The 15,325-nt window shown below is 37.9% G+C and overlaps 2 protein-coding genes across 2 annotated transcripts; one reads left to right on the top strand and one right to left on the bottom strand.

Moving 5' to 3' along the window:
* The first annotated feature begins 333 nt into the window (after positions 1-333).
* On the top strand, positions 334-7,698 carry LOC133331541 (tryptophan 5-hydroxylase 1). Its single transcript, XM_061539927.1, has 8 exons — positions 334-765; positions 3,804-3,954; positions 4,016-4,181; positions 4,384-4,434; positions 4,510-4,791; positions 6,887-7,013; positions 7,070-7,302; positions 7,374-7,698. Exons 1-8 carry the CDS (start codon positions 334-336, stop codon positions 7,696-7,698), a joined length of 1,767 nt encoding a protein of 588 aa, XP_061395911.1.
* A 4,431-nt stretch (positions 7,699-12,129) lies between these two features.
* On the bottom strand, positions 12,130-13,883 carry LOC133331585 (uncharacterized). The gene is made up of 3 exons (XM_061539968.1): positions 13,849-13,883; positions 12,353-12,517; positions 12,130-12,307 (listed from the first exon to the last, which is right to left on the bottom strand). Exons 1-3 carry the CDS (start codon positions 13,866-13,868, stop codon positions 12,130-12,132), a joined length of 363 nt encoding a protein of 120 aa, XP_061395952.1. The 5' UTR covers positions 13,869-13,883.
* Between the last annotated feature and the right edge of the window lie 1,442 nt (positions 13,884-15,325).

Genomic DNA, 15,325 nt, shown 5'->3' with positions numbered 1-15,325 from the left:
GTATATATGCCAAAGTTGGCTAAATGTTAAAGATATATTCTAACAACTTATGTTATCTCATGTTTATATGTATAGGAGTGTGTGTGTGTGTGTCTGTCTAAACTGAAGTTGTGTGATGCTCCAGCAAATGATATAAAAGCCACACAGGCTATGCAGGACTCTTTCAGTTGTTATTGAAGAGTCGTGGCGAACGTTGTGGTGTTTACGGTCGACGGTGGATCCAAGTGCCCAAATAAAAACAAAATTGAAATAAAAAGTTTTGAAAAAAAAAATATTTTTAATTGAAAATCTAAAATTAAATTTAAAAAAAATTAAAAGAAAAAAGAATCAAAAATGAGTGCATCTGGTAAAAGTCTATTGGGTCTGTGGCTCTATCGCAGTGGTGAACAGGAATGGGCTGTCAAACAGGGCAGTCCATTGCATGGACCACGCAACAAAAAAGATTCCGTCGACCAGATTGTAAGTGCTAGCACCAATAAAGACTTACCATGTACAAAGTTACAGTCCCGCAATGGTACTGATCGAAGTAACATTGTTGTCTTGTTACCTCCCCAGGAAAATCCTGGATTGAATAGCAAAACGGCGTTGAATGCCAATGATATGGTCAATCCACCGGCACCATGTTCGCCCGGCGATCGTGTATCGATAATTTTTACTCTGAAAAATCAAGTTGGAAATTTGGCTCGAGCTCTGCAGGTCTTTCAGGAATTGGGTATAAATGTGTTGCACTTGGAGCTGTCGCCATTGGAGAATACCACCAATCAGGTAAGAAAAATGAGAAGAGGACAGCAAATTTGAAGAGGAATATTGGTGGGATTTTTAGGGGACTTTTGGCGTAGATGTTTTTGACAAAATATATTTTTATAGGACTGGAGGCTTGGATTGCTTTGATATTAATTTTTGTAAATATACATTTTTTAAAGGACAAAGTGGCGTGGATTTTTTAGTAATATATGTTTAGGGATTATAGCGAGAATTTGATAAGGGTATAAGTGAGAATTTTCTTCCACGCCTATTGCAAGCCCTGAAAAAAAATTTAAAAAGATGCACGTCTATTGCCTTAGTCCCCAAAAAAATTCACTCCTATTGTAAGTCCCTGAACAAATATTTTTAAACCAGTGAGCGGAGTAGTATAGGCGGACGGGGCCGACCATATGATACCCTACACAATTACTACGGAAATCTAACTTTCTGCGAATGTTTTCTTCAAGTCTGGGTAATATTTTGAGATATTTGCAACATCCTGACCGATTAGAGATCAATAGCACCTCTTCCTTACACTGACATATTTTCCGAATATTCCCAATACTCAGTTCATCCCTAATTACTTGTCCAGATTTCCTTCACCGTTTGTTGTATTGTGATGTTCGGCTTATAATTGTGGCATATGGATCGACTCCAAAAAAACACAAAAAAAAAGTTTTCGTTCCACTTCATCCCAACATTTTTATCAGATCATCACCGAAAATTATAGGAGTTAACTAGAACCTCATGGAACATTTCAAAGCGGTCATGGATATATTTCCGTCATCTAATGTGGTAATGGGTTACTAAATAATACCACAATACGTAAGCACCTGTTAATATTTAAGTGTAACTCCCGCATCAGAGTAAATACGACAATATAATTGGCATCAATTTGAAGGTCAACCACTCCTCTTGGACATAATATCAACTTCTGGGTCTTTGCCATTTTTCACACAAAAGTCAGGGTCCATTTGAACGGCTAAATTATGACCAATCTTTATGAAAATAGGCATGCTTATTCTTTGGCCCGATCCCCATCTCCATGTAAAATTTCGCGATGTTCGGATCATAATTGCGGCCTCTAGAGCGACCAGAATAGACGAAAAAATTAAGTATTTGGTCCATTTCATCACCTAAATATTATCCGATCTTTACCAAAAACAATAGGGGTCTTCATAGGCCAGAACCCATCCTAAATGAAAAATTTCGTGAATATTGGTCCATAATTGTGGCCTGTATCGTGTTCACAAATTATAATGGACAGACGGACGGACACACATGTCTAGAACGACTCAGCTAGTCGAAATATGACAATCGGTATACTTAAAGGTGGGTCTAGGACCAATATTTCGCGGCGTTACAAACTCTTGGGGCTGCACAAAGCTATAATACCCTGACAACATAGTTGTGTAGGGTATAATGAGGCCTATTGAAATTCCATACAAATATTTTTAAAAAATCCACGCCTAAAAATAGATCACAAAAGAATTTTAAATACACGCCTAAAAATAGACTTCGATAATTTTTTTTTAATACACTCCTAAAAATAGACCAGGAAAAATATTTTTAAATATACGCCTAAAAATAGACCATAGAAACATTTTTGTTTTAAACCAGTAAGAAAAGTAGTAAAGTCGGTCTGGGCCGACTATATGATACACTTCACCACTTTGGGTATATTCTTCATATGTCTTCTAACAGACTCCGCCTTTTTCGAAAGAAAATTGATATGAAATTGAATAATAATCGTACAAACTTTGGGTCTTTAATGCACACTTTAGCTATATCTAAATATCTAAATCTGAACCGATTTTACGCAGCTAAGTAGACATAATTCTAGATTCAATTCAGTAAACTATTCTAAATTTCGCGCAAATCGAAATATATATATAGGGACTTTGGTGCACCATTTTTTACATAAAATCGGACAAAACTATATATGGGAGCTATATCTTAATCGGAACCAATTTTCACGAAACTGTACACACATCATTCTAGGCTCAAGTCAGTACGCTGTGCCAAATTTCATGCAAATCGAAAGCTATATAGGGACTTTGGTACACCATTTATATAAAGTCGGACGAAACTACATATGGGAGCTATATCTAAATCGGAACCGATTTTCACAAAACTTTGCACACATCATTCTAGACTCAATTCACTACGCTATGCCAAATTTCGTGAAAATCGAATGATATATAGGGACATTTTTGCACCATTTACATAAAATCGGATGAAAATATATATGGGAGCTATATCTAAATCTGAATCGATTTTCACTAAACTCGGCACACATCATTCTAAACTTAATTGAGTACGCTGTGCCAAATTTCGCGCAAATCTAATGATATATAGGGACTTTGGTGCACCATTTACATAAAATCTGACGAAAAATTAAGTGGGAGGTATATCTAAATCTGAACCGATTTTTACAAAACTCAGCACACAGCATTCTAGGCCTTATTGAGTACGCTATGCTAATTTTCGTGCAAATCTAATGATATATAGGGACTTTGGTGCACCATTTACATAAAATCGGACGAAAAATTAAGTGGGAGGTATATCTAAATCTGACCCGATTTTCACAAAACTCAGCACACAGCATTCTAGACCTTATTGAGTACGCTATGCCAAATTTCGTGCAAATCTAATGATATATAGGGACTTTGGTGCACCATTTACATAAAATCGGACGAAAATATATATGGGAGCTATATCTAAATCTGAACCGATTTTCCCCAATTTCAATAAGGTTCGTCCTTAGGCCAAACAAATGAGCTGTACCAAATTTCAGCCAAATCGGATTATAAATGCGACCTTTACTTTGTGTACAATTTAAAACCAACAGACAGACGGACATGCATAAATCGACTTAGAAAGAGTTTCTATGCATATTCTCAAAAGGAACCATGTGTCTTTTTCGTTTCCTTTTGCCTGTTACAAACATATACACAAAGACATAATACCCTGTACCACAGTGTGGTGAAGGGTATAAAAATCCACGTCCCCTAGCAATAATTTTTAAAAAATCCACACCTGAAATTTTTTATTTTTAGGCCGATGTTGTCGTTGATGTGGAATGTGACCCAAAACGTTTGGATCAAGTCCTGCAGATGTTGAATCGTGAAGTGCATTCCGTGAATTTTACATCGGTGGATAAAAGTGCATTGGTTCGGGCGCCATCATTGTCGGCATGTTCAAGTTTTGGTGGGTAATTCATTCAATATGTTTTGGGACTTCTGTTATATACATATGTGCTGATTTTCAGATTTCGGTGACATGATGTGGTTTCCTCGCAAAATTTCCGATTTGGACAAGGCTCAAAATGTGTTGATGTATGGTTCGGAATTGGATGCTGACCATCCGGGATTCAAGGATCCCGTCTATCGTAAACGTCGTGAGAAATTCTATTCAATTGCGATGAATTTTAAACAGTAAGTTCTGGGATTGGAAATTTATTTTTCACGATGTTGGAATGAGTGGAAAAGGGTATATAGTGGAAACCGAAAGGTCCTTCTCTGGATAAAAATTTTTAATGTATAAATTTAGGGCCATAAAACAATGACCTTTGAAAAAAAAATACTTTATTTAAAATTTTTTAAAATATAAACAATGTTTACTATTTTTTTTCTTAAGCGGAAATCCCATACCTAGGGTCCAGTATACCCCAGAGGAAATTAAAACTTGGTAAAACCCATATCAAAAGAAAAAAAAAAACACAAAACTTCCAATAATAAAATCCATTTTATTTTTTCAAATCAGGGGTACCGTTTTCAATGAACTACATCGTTTGTACGTAAAATATGCTGTCCCCGAATATATGGAAAATTGGCCGGAATTGGTTAAATATTGTGGCTATCGTGAGGATAATATACCCCAATTGCAGGATGTCAGTACATATTTGAAGAGAAAGACAGGTTTCCAGTTGAGACCAGTTGCGGGTTATTTATCGCCAAGAGATTTCTTATCTGGTTTGGCGTTTCGTGTATTCCACTGTACTCAGTACATAAGGCATTCATCGGATCCATTTTATACACCGGAACCGTAAGTAAACATCATTAGTTTTTTTAATAACGCGATTAAAAATCCACGCCTAAAAATAAGTCTTGGAAAAAATATTTTTTTAAAAAATTTAAAAAAAAAAATTTTTAAATCTTGATTTCTTACACAACTATGCTGTCAGGGTATTATAGCTTTGTGCAGCCCCAAGATTTTGTAACTCCGCGAAATATTGGTCCTAGACCCGAACATCGTCATGGAGAAGGGGATCGGCCCAAAGAATAAGCATGCCAGTTTTGATAAAGATCGGTCAATATTTAGTGGGTCAAATGGACCCTGACTTTTGTGTGAAAAATGACGAAATTTGCTTACTCCTGAAGGCATAGACCCGAAGAGTTGATAGTATATCCAAGAGGAGTGGTTGACCTTTAAATTGATACCAATTATATAGTCGTATGCACTCGGATGTGGGAGTTACACTTAAATATTTACAGGTGCTTACGTATTCAGATATTATTTAATAAACCATTACTACACTAGAGGACGGGAATATAAAGCTGATCGATTTGAAATTTTCCATGGGATTCCAGTTATGGTCAAGGACAGCGCTTATAATTTTCAGTGATGATCTGATAATAATTTTCGGATGAAGTGGACCGAAAACTAAATTTGTTTGTAATTTTTCGAATCGATCTATAGGCAACTGTTATACGCCGATCATCGTCATACAACCCACGCTGAAGGCAATCTGGACAATTAATTAGAATATTATTATTATTGAATATTAGTAATATTCGGAAAAAAATGTCAGTGTACGGAAGAGGGCTAATCGGGCAAGAGGGTGCAAATGTCACGAAATATTTCCCAGGCCCGGAATAAACTTTCGCCGAAAGTTAGAACTCCGTCGTAGTTGTGTAGGGTATCGTATTGTCGACCCCGTCCGACTATACTGCTCCGCTCACTGGTTTTTATACCCTTCACCACACTGTGGTACAGGGTATTATGTCTTTGTGCATATGTTTGTAACAGGCAAAAATAATCGAGATAGACCCATGGTTCCTTTTGAGAATATGCATAGAATCACTTTCCGAGTCGATTTATGCATGTCCGTCCGTCTGTCCATGTTAAATTGTAAACAAAGTACAGGTCGCATTTATGATCCGAATTGGATGAAATTTGGCACAGCGCATTTGTTTGACCCAAGAACGAACCCTATTGAAATTGGGAAAAATCGGTTCAGATTTAGATACAGCTCCCATATATATTTTCGTCCGATTTAAGGTAAATGGTGCACCAAAGTCCCTATATATCTTTCGATGTGCACGAAATTTGGCACAGCGTAATGAATTAGGTCTAGAATGATGTGTGCTAAGTTTCGCGAAAATCGATTCAGATTTAGATATAGCTCCCATATATATCTTCGTCCGATTTAACGTAAATTGTGTACCCTATATATCTTTCGATTTGCATGAAATTTGGCACAGCGTACTAAATTAAGTCTAGAATGATGTGTGCAAAGTTTCGCGAAAATCGGTTCAGATTTAGATATAGCTCCAATATATATTTTCTTCCGATTTATGGTAAATGGTGCACCAAAGTCCCAATATATCTTTCGATTTGCACGAAATTTGTCACAGCGTACTAAATTAAGTCTAGAATGATGTGTGCAAAGTTTCGTGAAAATCGGTTCAGATTTAGATATAGTTCCCATATATAATTTCGCCCAATTTTAGGTAAATAGTCCACTAAAGTCCCTGGGAGTCTTTTGATTTGCACGAAATTTGGCACAGAGTAATGAATAAAATCGAGAATGATGTCTGCCAAGTTTCGTGAAAATCGGTTCGGATTTAGATATAGCTCCCATATATATTTTCATTCGCTTTATGGCAATTGGTGCACGAATTTTGGTATAAGTCTAAAATGATGTTGCTAAGCTTCGTGAAAAGATCCATAGCTAGGCCGATTGACACAACGTACTGATGTGCTACAAATTTGTCTCTGGCAAGTTTCCCTGAAGACGGTTCAGATATAAATATATAACAAAAACGCGTCGTCTGTTAGGATACATACGTATAATATACCCAGTCCGACTTTACTACTTTTTTTAAATATATATTTTTAATATAATCCTATCTTACAGCGACTGTTGCCATGAACTCCTGGGCCACATGCCTCTGCTGGCCAATCCCAGTTTTGCTCAATTTTCTCAAGAAATTGGCCTGGCTTCTTTGGGTGCATCCGATGCAGATATTGAAAAATTGGCTACGGTAGGTTTTATATTTCTCAATAAGACGAACAATTGCTAAGCTCCTCATTTTTCCAGCTCTACTTCTTCACGGTGGAATTTGGTCTCTGTCATCAACCGGATAACTCCTTTAAAGTCTATGGTGCCGGTTTGCTTAGTTCGGTGGCCGAGCTGCAACATGCCATTACAACCAAAGAGAAAATCAAGAAATTCGATCCCGAGGTAACCTGCAAGGAGGAATGTATTATAACATCGTATCAGAATGCTTATTATTATACGGATTCATTTGAGGAGGCCAAGGAGAAAATGAGGTAAGAAAAATGTCACTCTCTGAGAAATAATGAGATTTTATAATTTCCTTCTTTTCTCTCTATTTCTGTAGAGCCTTTGCTGAAAGCATTCAACGTCCGTTTGGAGTGCGTTACAATCCCTACACCCAAAGTGTTGAGGTCCTATCGAATGCCCAGAAAATCACAGCCGTTGTCAGCGAACTGAAGGGTGACTTGAGTATTGTCTGTTCGGCTTTGAGGAAAATTTCGGCCACCGATGAGACATTGGATGTTGACAGCATTGCCAAAATGTTGCAGACCAGTTTAAATGTCAAGGGTGATCGTAGCCCTCAGAATGCCATAAGTCCTGATAATTCGGATAATTCACAGCATTCCATTATTATGAATCCCTTGGAAGAGGAGTTGAATGAGAAATAAGTGAAGACACGAACCTAAAATGTTAAATTGTTTGACAACGGAGGAAATTATGCGGGACCAAGAAAAATTGTAATAAATAAATTTTATGTATGTTTTTCCAAAAATTTTAGATTCTCCAAAAAATATATAAAATAAAATTAATTATTATATTTGTAGATGTAGTAAATTGCTTAACTTAAAAGTACACACACACATACATACATTATATGTTAATAGCTATATTCAAATGTATTATGAAAATAATTAATAATATATACAAAAATATAAATGGACTAAGATATCCAATTGTGGTTTTATTGAAAATCGTTTTGTTTAAAAATCAACAGAATAGCTGGTACAGCTTATGGTTTATTCGACGGCGATATTCACAATCAACGCAGATCGGCCCATAGATCCTTCCGAGAATTTTTCTCTCAAATAGCTGGTACAAGTCATGGTTCATTCGACGGTGATGTTCACCGTCATCGCAGATCGCCCCCATAAATCTTTCGGAGAATTTTTCTCTCAAACACTCCAAGAGCTGCCTCATCTGCTTGCGGAAGTACCCATGCTTCAGATCCATATAACAGCACGGGTAGTATCAGCGTCTTGTAGAGTGTGAGTTTGGTATGGCGGGAGGTGGTCTTGCTTTTGTTTGCTCTGACCATAGTATCATCTGTTGGCCATCACAATCCTTCTCCGAATTTCAAAACTGATGTCATTCGTGTTATTTATGGCGGTACCAAGGTATGTAAAATCTTTAACTACCTCGAAACTGTAGTTCTCAAGTTCCACAGTTGGTTCGAGTCTACTGGACGTCTTGCGCGTTGGTACCACCAGCTTGGTCTTCTCGCCGTATACTGCCAGACCCACTCTGGCAGACTACTTCTCAATTTGTTCAAAGGTGGCTGTTATCGCTCGCAATGTGCGACCCATGTTTTTTGGTGTACAGAGTGTCATTTCTGTTCACTTTTGCCTCTTCCAGCAGGATGTTAAAAAGGTCATAGGACAAACTGTCACCTTGTCTGAATCCTCGTTCGTTATTAAAGGGCTCCGAGAGGTACTTTCCGACTTTAACTACTGATCTTGCGCAAGTTAAAGTTATCCTGCATAGCCGTGTTAATTTTGCAGGAATGCCAAACGCAGACATGGCTTTGTACACCTCTGAATGGATAGGGCTGTCGAATGCGGTCTTATAGTCGACGAATAGATGGTATGTGTCGATGTGTTTTCGTGGGGTTTTTTCCAGGATTTGGCGCAGAGTGAAAATCTTGTCAATGGTGGATTTGCCAGGTATGAAGCAGCAGGGACACAGGATGCTAAGGTTCCAAGCTGGTGCATGCTAATTACCAGCATCTGACCACCAGTCTGTTAAAATTCTCACACGACAAACTGTGACCTTGTCTGATTCCTCGTTCGGTATTAAAGGGCTCCGAGAGGTACTTTCCGACTTTAACTGCTGATCTTGTGCCAGTTAAAGTTATCCTGCTTAGCCGTATTAATTTTGCAGGAATGCCAAACGCAGACATGGCTTTGTACACCTCTGAACGGATAGGGCTGTCGAATGCGGCTTTATAGTCGACGAATAGGTGGTATGTGTCGATGTGTTTTTCGTGTGTCTTTTCCAGGATTTGGCGCAGAGTGAAAATCTGGTCAATGGTGGATTTGCCAGGTCTGAAGCCGCATTGGTATGATCCAATAATATCATTGACCATTGGCTTCATTTCCGTACGCGGAATAGCACTTTATATGCGATGGGAACGAAACTTATTCCTCTATAGTTGACACATATCGTCTTGTCTCCTTGTGGACGGGACACAGGATGCTAAGGTTCCAAGCTGGTGCATGCTCCTTACCAGCATCTGACCACCAGTCTGTTAAAATTCCAGGATGTTAAAATTCTCATACGACAAACTGTCACCTTGTCTGATTCCTCGTTCGGTATTAAAGGGCTCTGAGAGGTCCTTTCCGACTTTAACTGCTGATCTTGTGCCAGTTAAAGTTATCCTGCTTAGCCGTATTAATTTTGCAGGAATGCCAAACGCAGACATGACTTTAAACACCTCTGAACGGGCTGGCGAATGCGGCTTTATAGTCAACGAATAGGTGGAATGTGTCGATGTATTTTCGTGGGGTTTTTCCAGGATTTGGCGCAGAGTGAAAATCTGATAAATGGTGGATTTGTCAGGTCTGCAGCCGCATTGGTATGGTCCAATAATGTCATTGATCATTGGCTTCAATCGTTCACACAGCACGCTTGATAGCACTTAATGTGCGATGGGAAGAAGGCTAATTCCTCTATAGTTGGCACATATCGTCTTGTCTCCTTTTTTGTGCACGGGACACAGGATGCTGAGGATCCAATCATTGGGCATGCTGTCTTTTAGCCAAATTGTACTAATCAGCTGGTGCATGCTCCTTACCAGCATCTGACCACCAGTCTTGAATAGTTCGGCTTGTAACCCATCGGCACCTGTTGCTTTATTATTCTTTGGCCAATTGATTGCTGTTCTGACTTCATCTTGGGTAGGTGGTATACACCGTCATCTATTATTGGTTGTGGGGTATCCTCTTCACCGCTACTATTTGATACCTGAAGTTTTTCAATATTCTCCACCCAGATCCCCAGCACACTGTCTGTATCTATCACCAGGTTTCCTTCTTCATCTCTACAGGAGGATGTGCCAGCACCAAAGCCTTCGGTTTGGTGTTTACCCGTTGGTAGAATTTTCGGACTTCATTCTGATTCCTGTACATCTCGATTTGCTCACGCTCACGTTTTTCTTGTTCTTTCTTCTTTTTTCTGAAAATACGTTTCTCCTCTCTCCTTTTCTGCCGATAGTTCTCCATCGCATTACGTGTTGCTACTGTCCGCAGGGTTGCCCTATACGCTGCGTTTTTCATATCAGTAGCATTACGACACTCCTGATCGTACCACGGATTTCTTGATGGTGGTCTTTGGTACCCAAGTGTTGCATTTGCTGCAGTTTGTAGAGAGTGGACAATTCTCTGCCATTGTGTTTCTATATTATTACCGGGACAAGGGGTGCTTTCGTCAAGCAGTTGGGTAAGTTGAGCGGAGTATGCTTCTGCTATCTGTTGTGTTTGCAGCTTTTCGACGTCAAATTTCCGTGTTACATTAGATCGCACCTTTGCGGCTACATTAAGACGGGAGCGTACCTTGGCTGCCACAAGGTAATGGTCCGAATCCATATTCGCTATTCGGATCAATCGGACGTCTAAAACACGGGATGAATGCCTTCCGTCTATCACAACATGATCGATTTGATCGATTTCGTTGTTCGATCGGGAGAAATCCAAGTGGTCTTGTGTGTATCGAAATGCTTGAATCTCGTGCTGCTAACTACCATGTTTTTTGCTGCCGCGAGGTCAATCAACCTCATGCCGTTGTCTGATGTTTCTTCATGGAGGCTGAATTTTCCGAAATTTCCCTTCCGATTTTTACATTAAAATCTCCTAGCAGAATTTTAATGTCATGGCCAGGGTAACGATCATATGCTGTAGGCGCTCGTAAAATATATATTTGGTCTGCTGATCTTTGTCTTCGTTCGGAGCATGGTCGCAAATGAGACTGATGTAGAAGAACTTCGCTTTTATACGGATTATATCAATTCGCTCATCTACTGGAGTGAATCTGGAGACGAGGTCTTTTATTCTCCTATTAACCATAAATCCGCAGCCAAATTCACGTCTCGTTTCATGGCAGCTATAATACAAGGCGTAATCATCCCTTTCCATCGCATTTCCTGTAAGGCAACAATATCGGCTTTGTACTTCTTGAGTACATCTGCCAAAGCGAACACTGCGCCTGTTCTGTACAAGGTGCGCACATTCCAAGTGCAGATTCGCAGATCGTGATCCTTTATGCGTTTGCGGTGTCGTCAACATTAGGGGAGTTTTCTTTGCTTTTTCATAGTAGGTTGGGTTTTCCTAGAGTGGGCAACTAACCCGACGCCTTAACCCATTTTTTATAGTTCTTATGGGTGAACTCGCGGCACATATTAGCTCACTATTTCATAGGGTGATGGAAATAGCTACCCCAGGTGGCACCAAGGGGAGGTCAGTGTCCACAATTGAGATGAAAGAGGACCAAGATAAGCCTGGACTTCGCCATGTTAAAGCAAATCAGAGTCGTTGCTTGGTATCTATCATCCCCTACGCCACTGCCTATAAATAGGCTAAGAAAAATATGTTTCGCAAATCCACGCCTATAAATAGGCTAAGAAATATATTTTTCACAAATCCACGCCATGCCTTTAAATAGCCAAAAAATATTTTTTTTAACCTACACCGATAAAAAGACCCTGATTTTTAAAAATTTCTTATTTTTTAAAGGCTTTATTACAAATTTTATTATTAATTTTAGAATGTAATTAATTATAATTTATTACTTTAATTAATTTATATATATTTTTTCTTTATGACATAAATTCATTTATAAATAAGATCACAGTCACTGTTGATTATAAATTTACGACAAATAAGATTTGTTGAATAGTCGATGACTATATTCGGCAATGTCCACAAACTGAAGCCTGGCAGATGAGGACGTATACGGCTCTTAATACGATCGACCATTTCCGTTAAACTCAACCTGGGTAACCATCCACTTGTTTCCTTCTTCTTAGTCCCGTTTTTCTTTTCATTCATTGGCTCGCCCGCATCTTCGATGGCGTAACGATGTGTCTTTTTTACAATTTGTTGTTGTTGTTTATCTTTCATTTCGACACGTGGTGCAATTTGTATGGAATCGACCGTTTCACAAATATCGGCATTGCTCATCAGTATGCCAGCAGCCATGTAAATTAATTTGAAATATCTGCAAGGAAAAATAGATAAATATAAAAAATTATTAAAAACAAATCACGCCAAAATCCAATTCTATGTTACGATGGAGCCCAATGAAATTGGTTGTATTGAAAGATTGTAGCATTTTTTTATTGGTGTGTCACATTGTGCTGCATAAGCATGCTCCATGCACCTTAAATGCATGCACCTTAAATCGGACGAAAATATGTATGGGAGCTATATCTAAATCTGGACCGATTTTCAGAAAACTTAATACACATCATTCTAGACCTAATTCAGTACGCTTTGCCAAATTTCGTGCAAATCGAAAGATATATAGGGTCTTTGGTGCATCATTTACCTTAAATCGGACGAAAATATATATGGGAGCTATATCTAATTCTGAACCGATTTTCACGAAACAAAGCACACATCATTTTAGGCTTAAGTTAGTACGCTGTGACAAATTTCGTGCATATCGAATGATATATAGAGTCTTTGGTACACCATTTACCTTAAATCGGACGAAAATATATATGGGAGCTACATCTAATTCTTAACCGATTTTCACGAAACTTAACACACATCATTTTAGGCTTAATTTAGTACGTTGTGCCAAATTTCGTGCAAATCGAAAGATATATAGGGACTTTGGTGCATCATTTACCTTAAATCGGACGAAAATATATATGGGAGCTATATCTAATTCTGAACCGATTTTCAGGAAACTTAACACACATCGTTCTAGACCTAATTCAGTACACTATGCCAAATTTTGTGTAAATCGAAAGATATATAGGGGCTTTGGTACACCATTTACCTTAAATCGGACGAAAATATATATGGGAGCTATATCTAAATCTGAACCGATTTTTCCCAATTTCAATAGGGTTCGTCCTTGGGCCAAATAAATGACTTGTGCCAAATTTCATCCAATTCGGATCATAAATGCGGACATGCATAAATCGACTTAGAAAGTGTTTCTATGCATATTCTCAAAAGGAACCATGTGTCTATCTCGTTTCCTTATGCCTGTTACAAACATATACACAAAGTCATAATACCCTGCACCTCAGTGTGGTGAAGGGTATAAAAAATAGCTGCGCTCTAGAGTTCTAACAAGGATCTTTGAATTACCGAACTAGAACTTCAAGCACCAGTGGCGCCCAACGTGTTTGTACAATTTTTTTTTTGAGTTCTGTTTACCGCTTTGAATGGTAAATATAAGATTGTAGTAACTTCGAATGGGAATGGGACCAGCCAGAAGTTCCCAATCGTAAAAAAATTAAATTTTATAGAATTTTTTAAAATTTAAAAAAAATATGTATAGAAATCGCAACACAATTGCAGGTTATAACTTACCGTACTGTACGTGACATCATGCTATATATTTTTGGTTTTGTCTTGTCTTGTTTTTTTGTTTTGATAATCTGGACTCAGGTTAGATTTGCATAGAAGATTTATGAATTTTGAACCTAGAACAAAAAAGATCAAGTCACTGAAAATGATTTCACACAGCAAAGAAGGCACAGTGGATGACATACCAATAGAAAAATCTAATTCTAGCCGTTTCAAAATATTACCTTGATTACAAAATTACGATATTTATTTTGTTTGCGGGAAAATTTGGTAATATTTATAGAAGTATATCACAGATAAGTTTATTATTTATTTATAAACTATTTTCGTTTTTTTTATTCTTTGTTTATGGCTTTTAATGACTTTTCAAATCCGCAATTGCTTGCCAGCCCTTGACTTAAGTCTGGGAAGTTGTTTTTGTGTCTCAAAAATTAAAAAAAAAAACACCAACTATTTTTGCAAAATATTTTAATTTTTTTTCTTTGTCGGAACTATGATAACATCTTCCTCTCTTGCTCGGTAATAAAACAGTCTGATTAGATTTTGATTTTATTTGTTCGTTCTTAAGTTTTTGAGTTCTTTAGTCTCCCGGCATCTAAAACAAACTGAGGCGGCGATACTGTTAACACCGATGCTCACTGCCCCAAAATCGAAATCTATTTTTTTTTTTTGATAAGACTGTATTGGCTCCGACTACATGTGCGAGTAAATCTAATTGTGAAACGAAATTCCCAATTTATGGCTAATCGACGTGTCCGTCGCACTGATTACGAAGCTAGATGACGAGACTCGAACCTTGATCATGAGAGAAGTGTTTGAAAAAATAAACGGAATAGTTGACCAATGAGTTAAACTTTTGAAATGTTTTTTTTTTTAATGTGAGGGCTCATGGCAACATACGGCAGGTATCACCTGTTCATGTTATCAATTAGTGGGGAGGGGGGTAATGACAATGTAGAAATGTTTTCAAATTGGGAAAGTCAAGAAGAGGCCTTCAATTTGTAGTAGAGGAGAGGTCAATAGGAGAGGTCCTGCTCTTCTATTTATAGCAGAAGTTATCCTCCACTATCAATAAATTCCTGTACCCCTAAAAAACACCTGGTCGTTTAAATGACACAGATTGTATACACTGGCGCCAACTATAACCGTTTTCTGACATTGGCTATCATATGGTTGTCGACTTAGCTAAATTTTAACATTGCATGCCATAAGGCATAGTTTACGACGTTACCGATAGATGTCGCAACAAAGGGAAATTTGGGGAATTTAGGGATATTAACTATTTTTTGGAATACACAAAAAGTGGATTTTTAATGACTATTTTTATAAGCGGGGATTTTTAAAAATATTTTTTCATGAAAGAAATGTGCAAGTACTTTTTCTAGGCGTTTTTATACCCTACACAACAATGTTGTCAGGGTATTATAGCTTTGTGCAGCCCCAAAAGTTTGTAACGCCGCGAAATATTGGTCCTAGACAC

The sequence above is a fragment of the Musca vetustissima genome, unplaced genomic scaffold (assembly GCF_032173495.1).
Source record: "Musca vetustissima isolate MV318-11 ecotype Yass unplaced genomic scaffold, APGP_CSIRO_Mvet_v1 utg1319, whole genome shotgun sequence".
Lineage (NCBI taxonomy): Eukaryota > Metazoa > Arthropoda > Insecta > Diptera > Muscidae > Musca > Musca vetustissima.
This window is presented reverse-complemented; position numbering and strand designations above follow the sequence as displayed.

Coding starts and splice junctions, on each gene's coding strand:
- LOC133331541 (XM_061539927.1), top strand. CDS start 334: ATGAGTGCATCTGGTAAAAGTCTATTGGGTCTGTGGCTCTATCGCAGT. Junction 4,435..4,509: donor CCAGAGGAAATTAAAACTTG/GTAAAACCCATA, acceptor TTTTCAAATCAG/GGGTACCGTTTTCAATGAAC. Junction 4,792..6,886: donor CCATTTTATACACCGGAACC/GTAAGTAAACAT, acceptor CCTATCTTACAG/CGACTGTTGCCATGAACTCC.
- LOC133331585 (XM_061539968.1), bottom strand. CDS start 13,868: ATGATGTCACGTACAGTACG. Junction 12,518..13,848: donor ATGATGTCACGTACAGTACG/GTAAGTTATAAC, acceptor TTTTCCTTGCAG/ATATTTCAAATTAATTTACA. Junction 12,308..12,352: donor GCCATCGAAGATGCGGGCGA/GCCAATGAATGA, acceptor GAAGGAAACAAG/TGGATGGTTACCCAGGTTGA.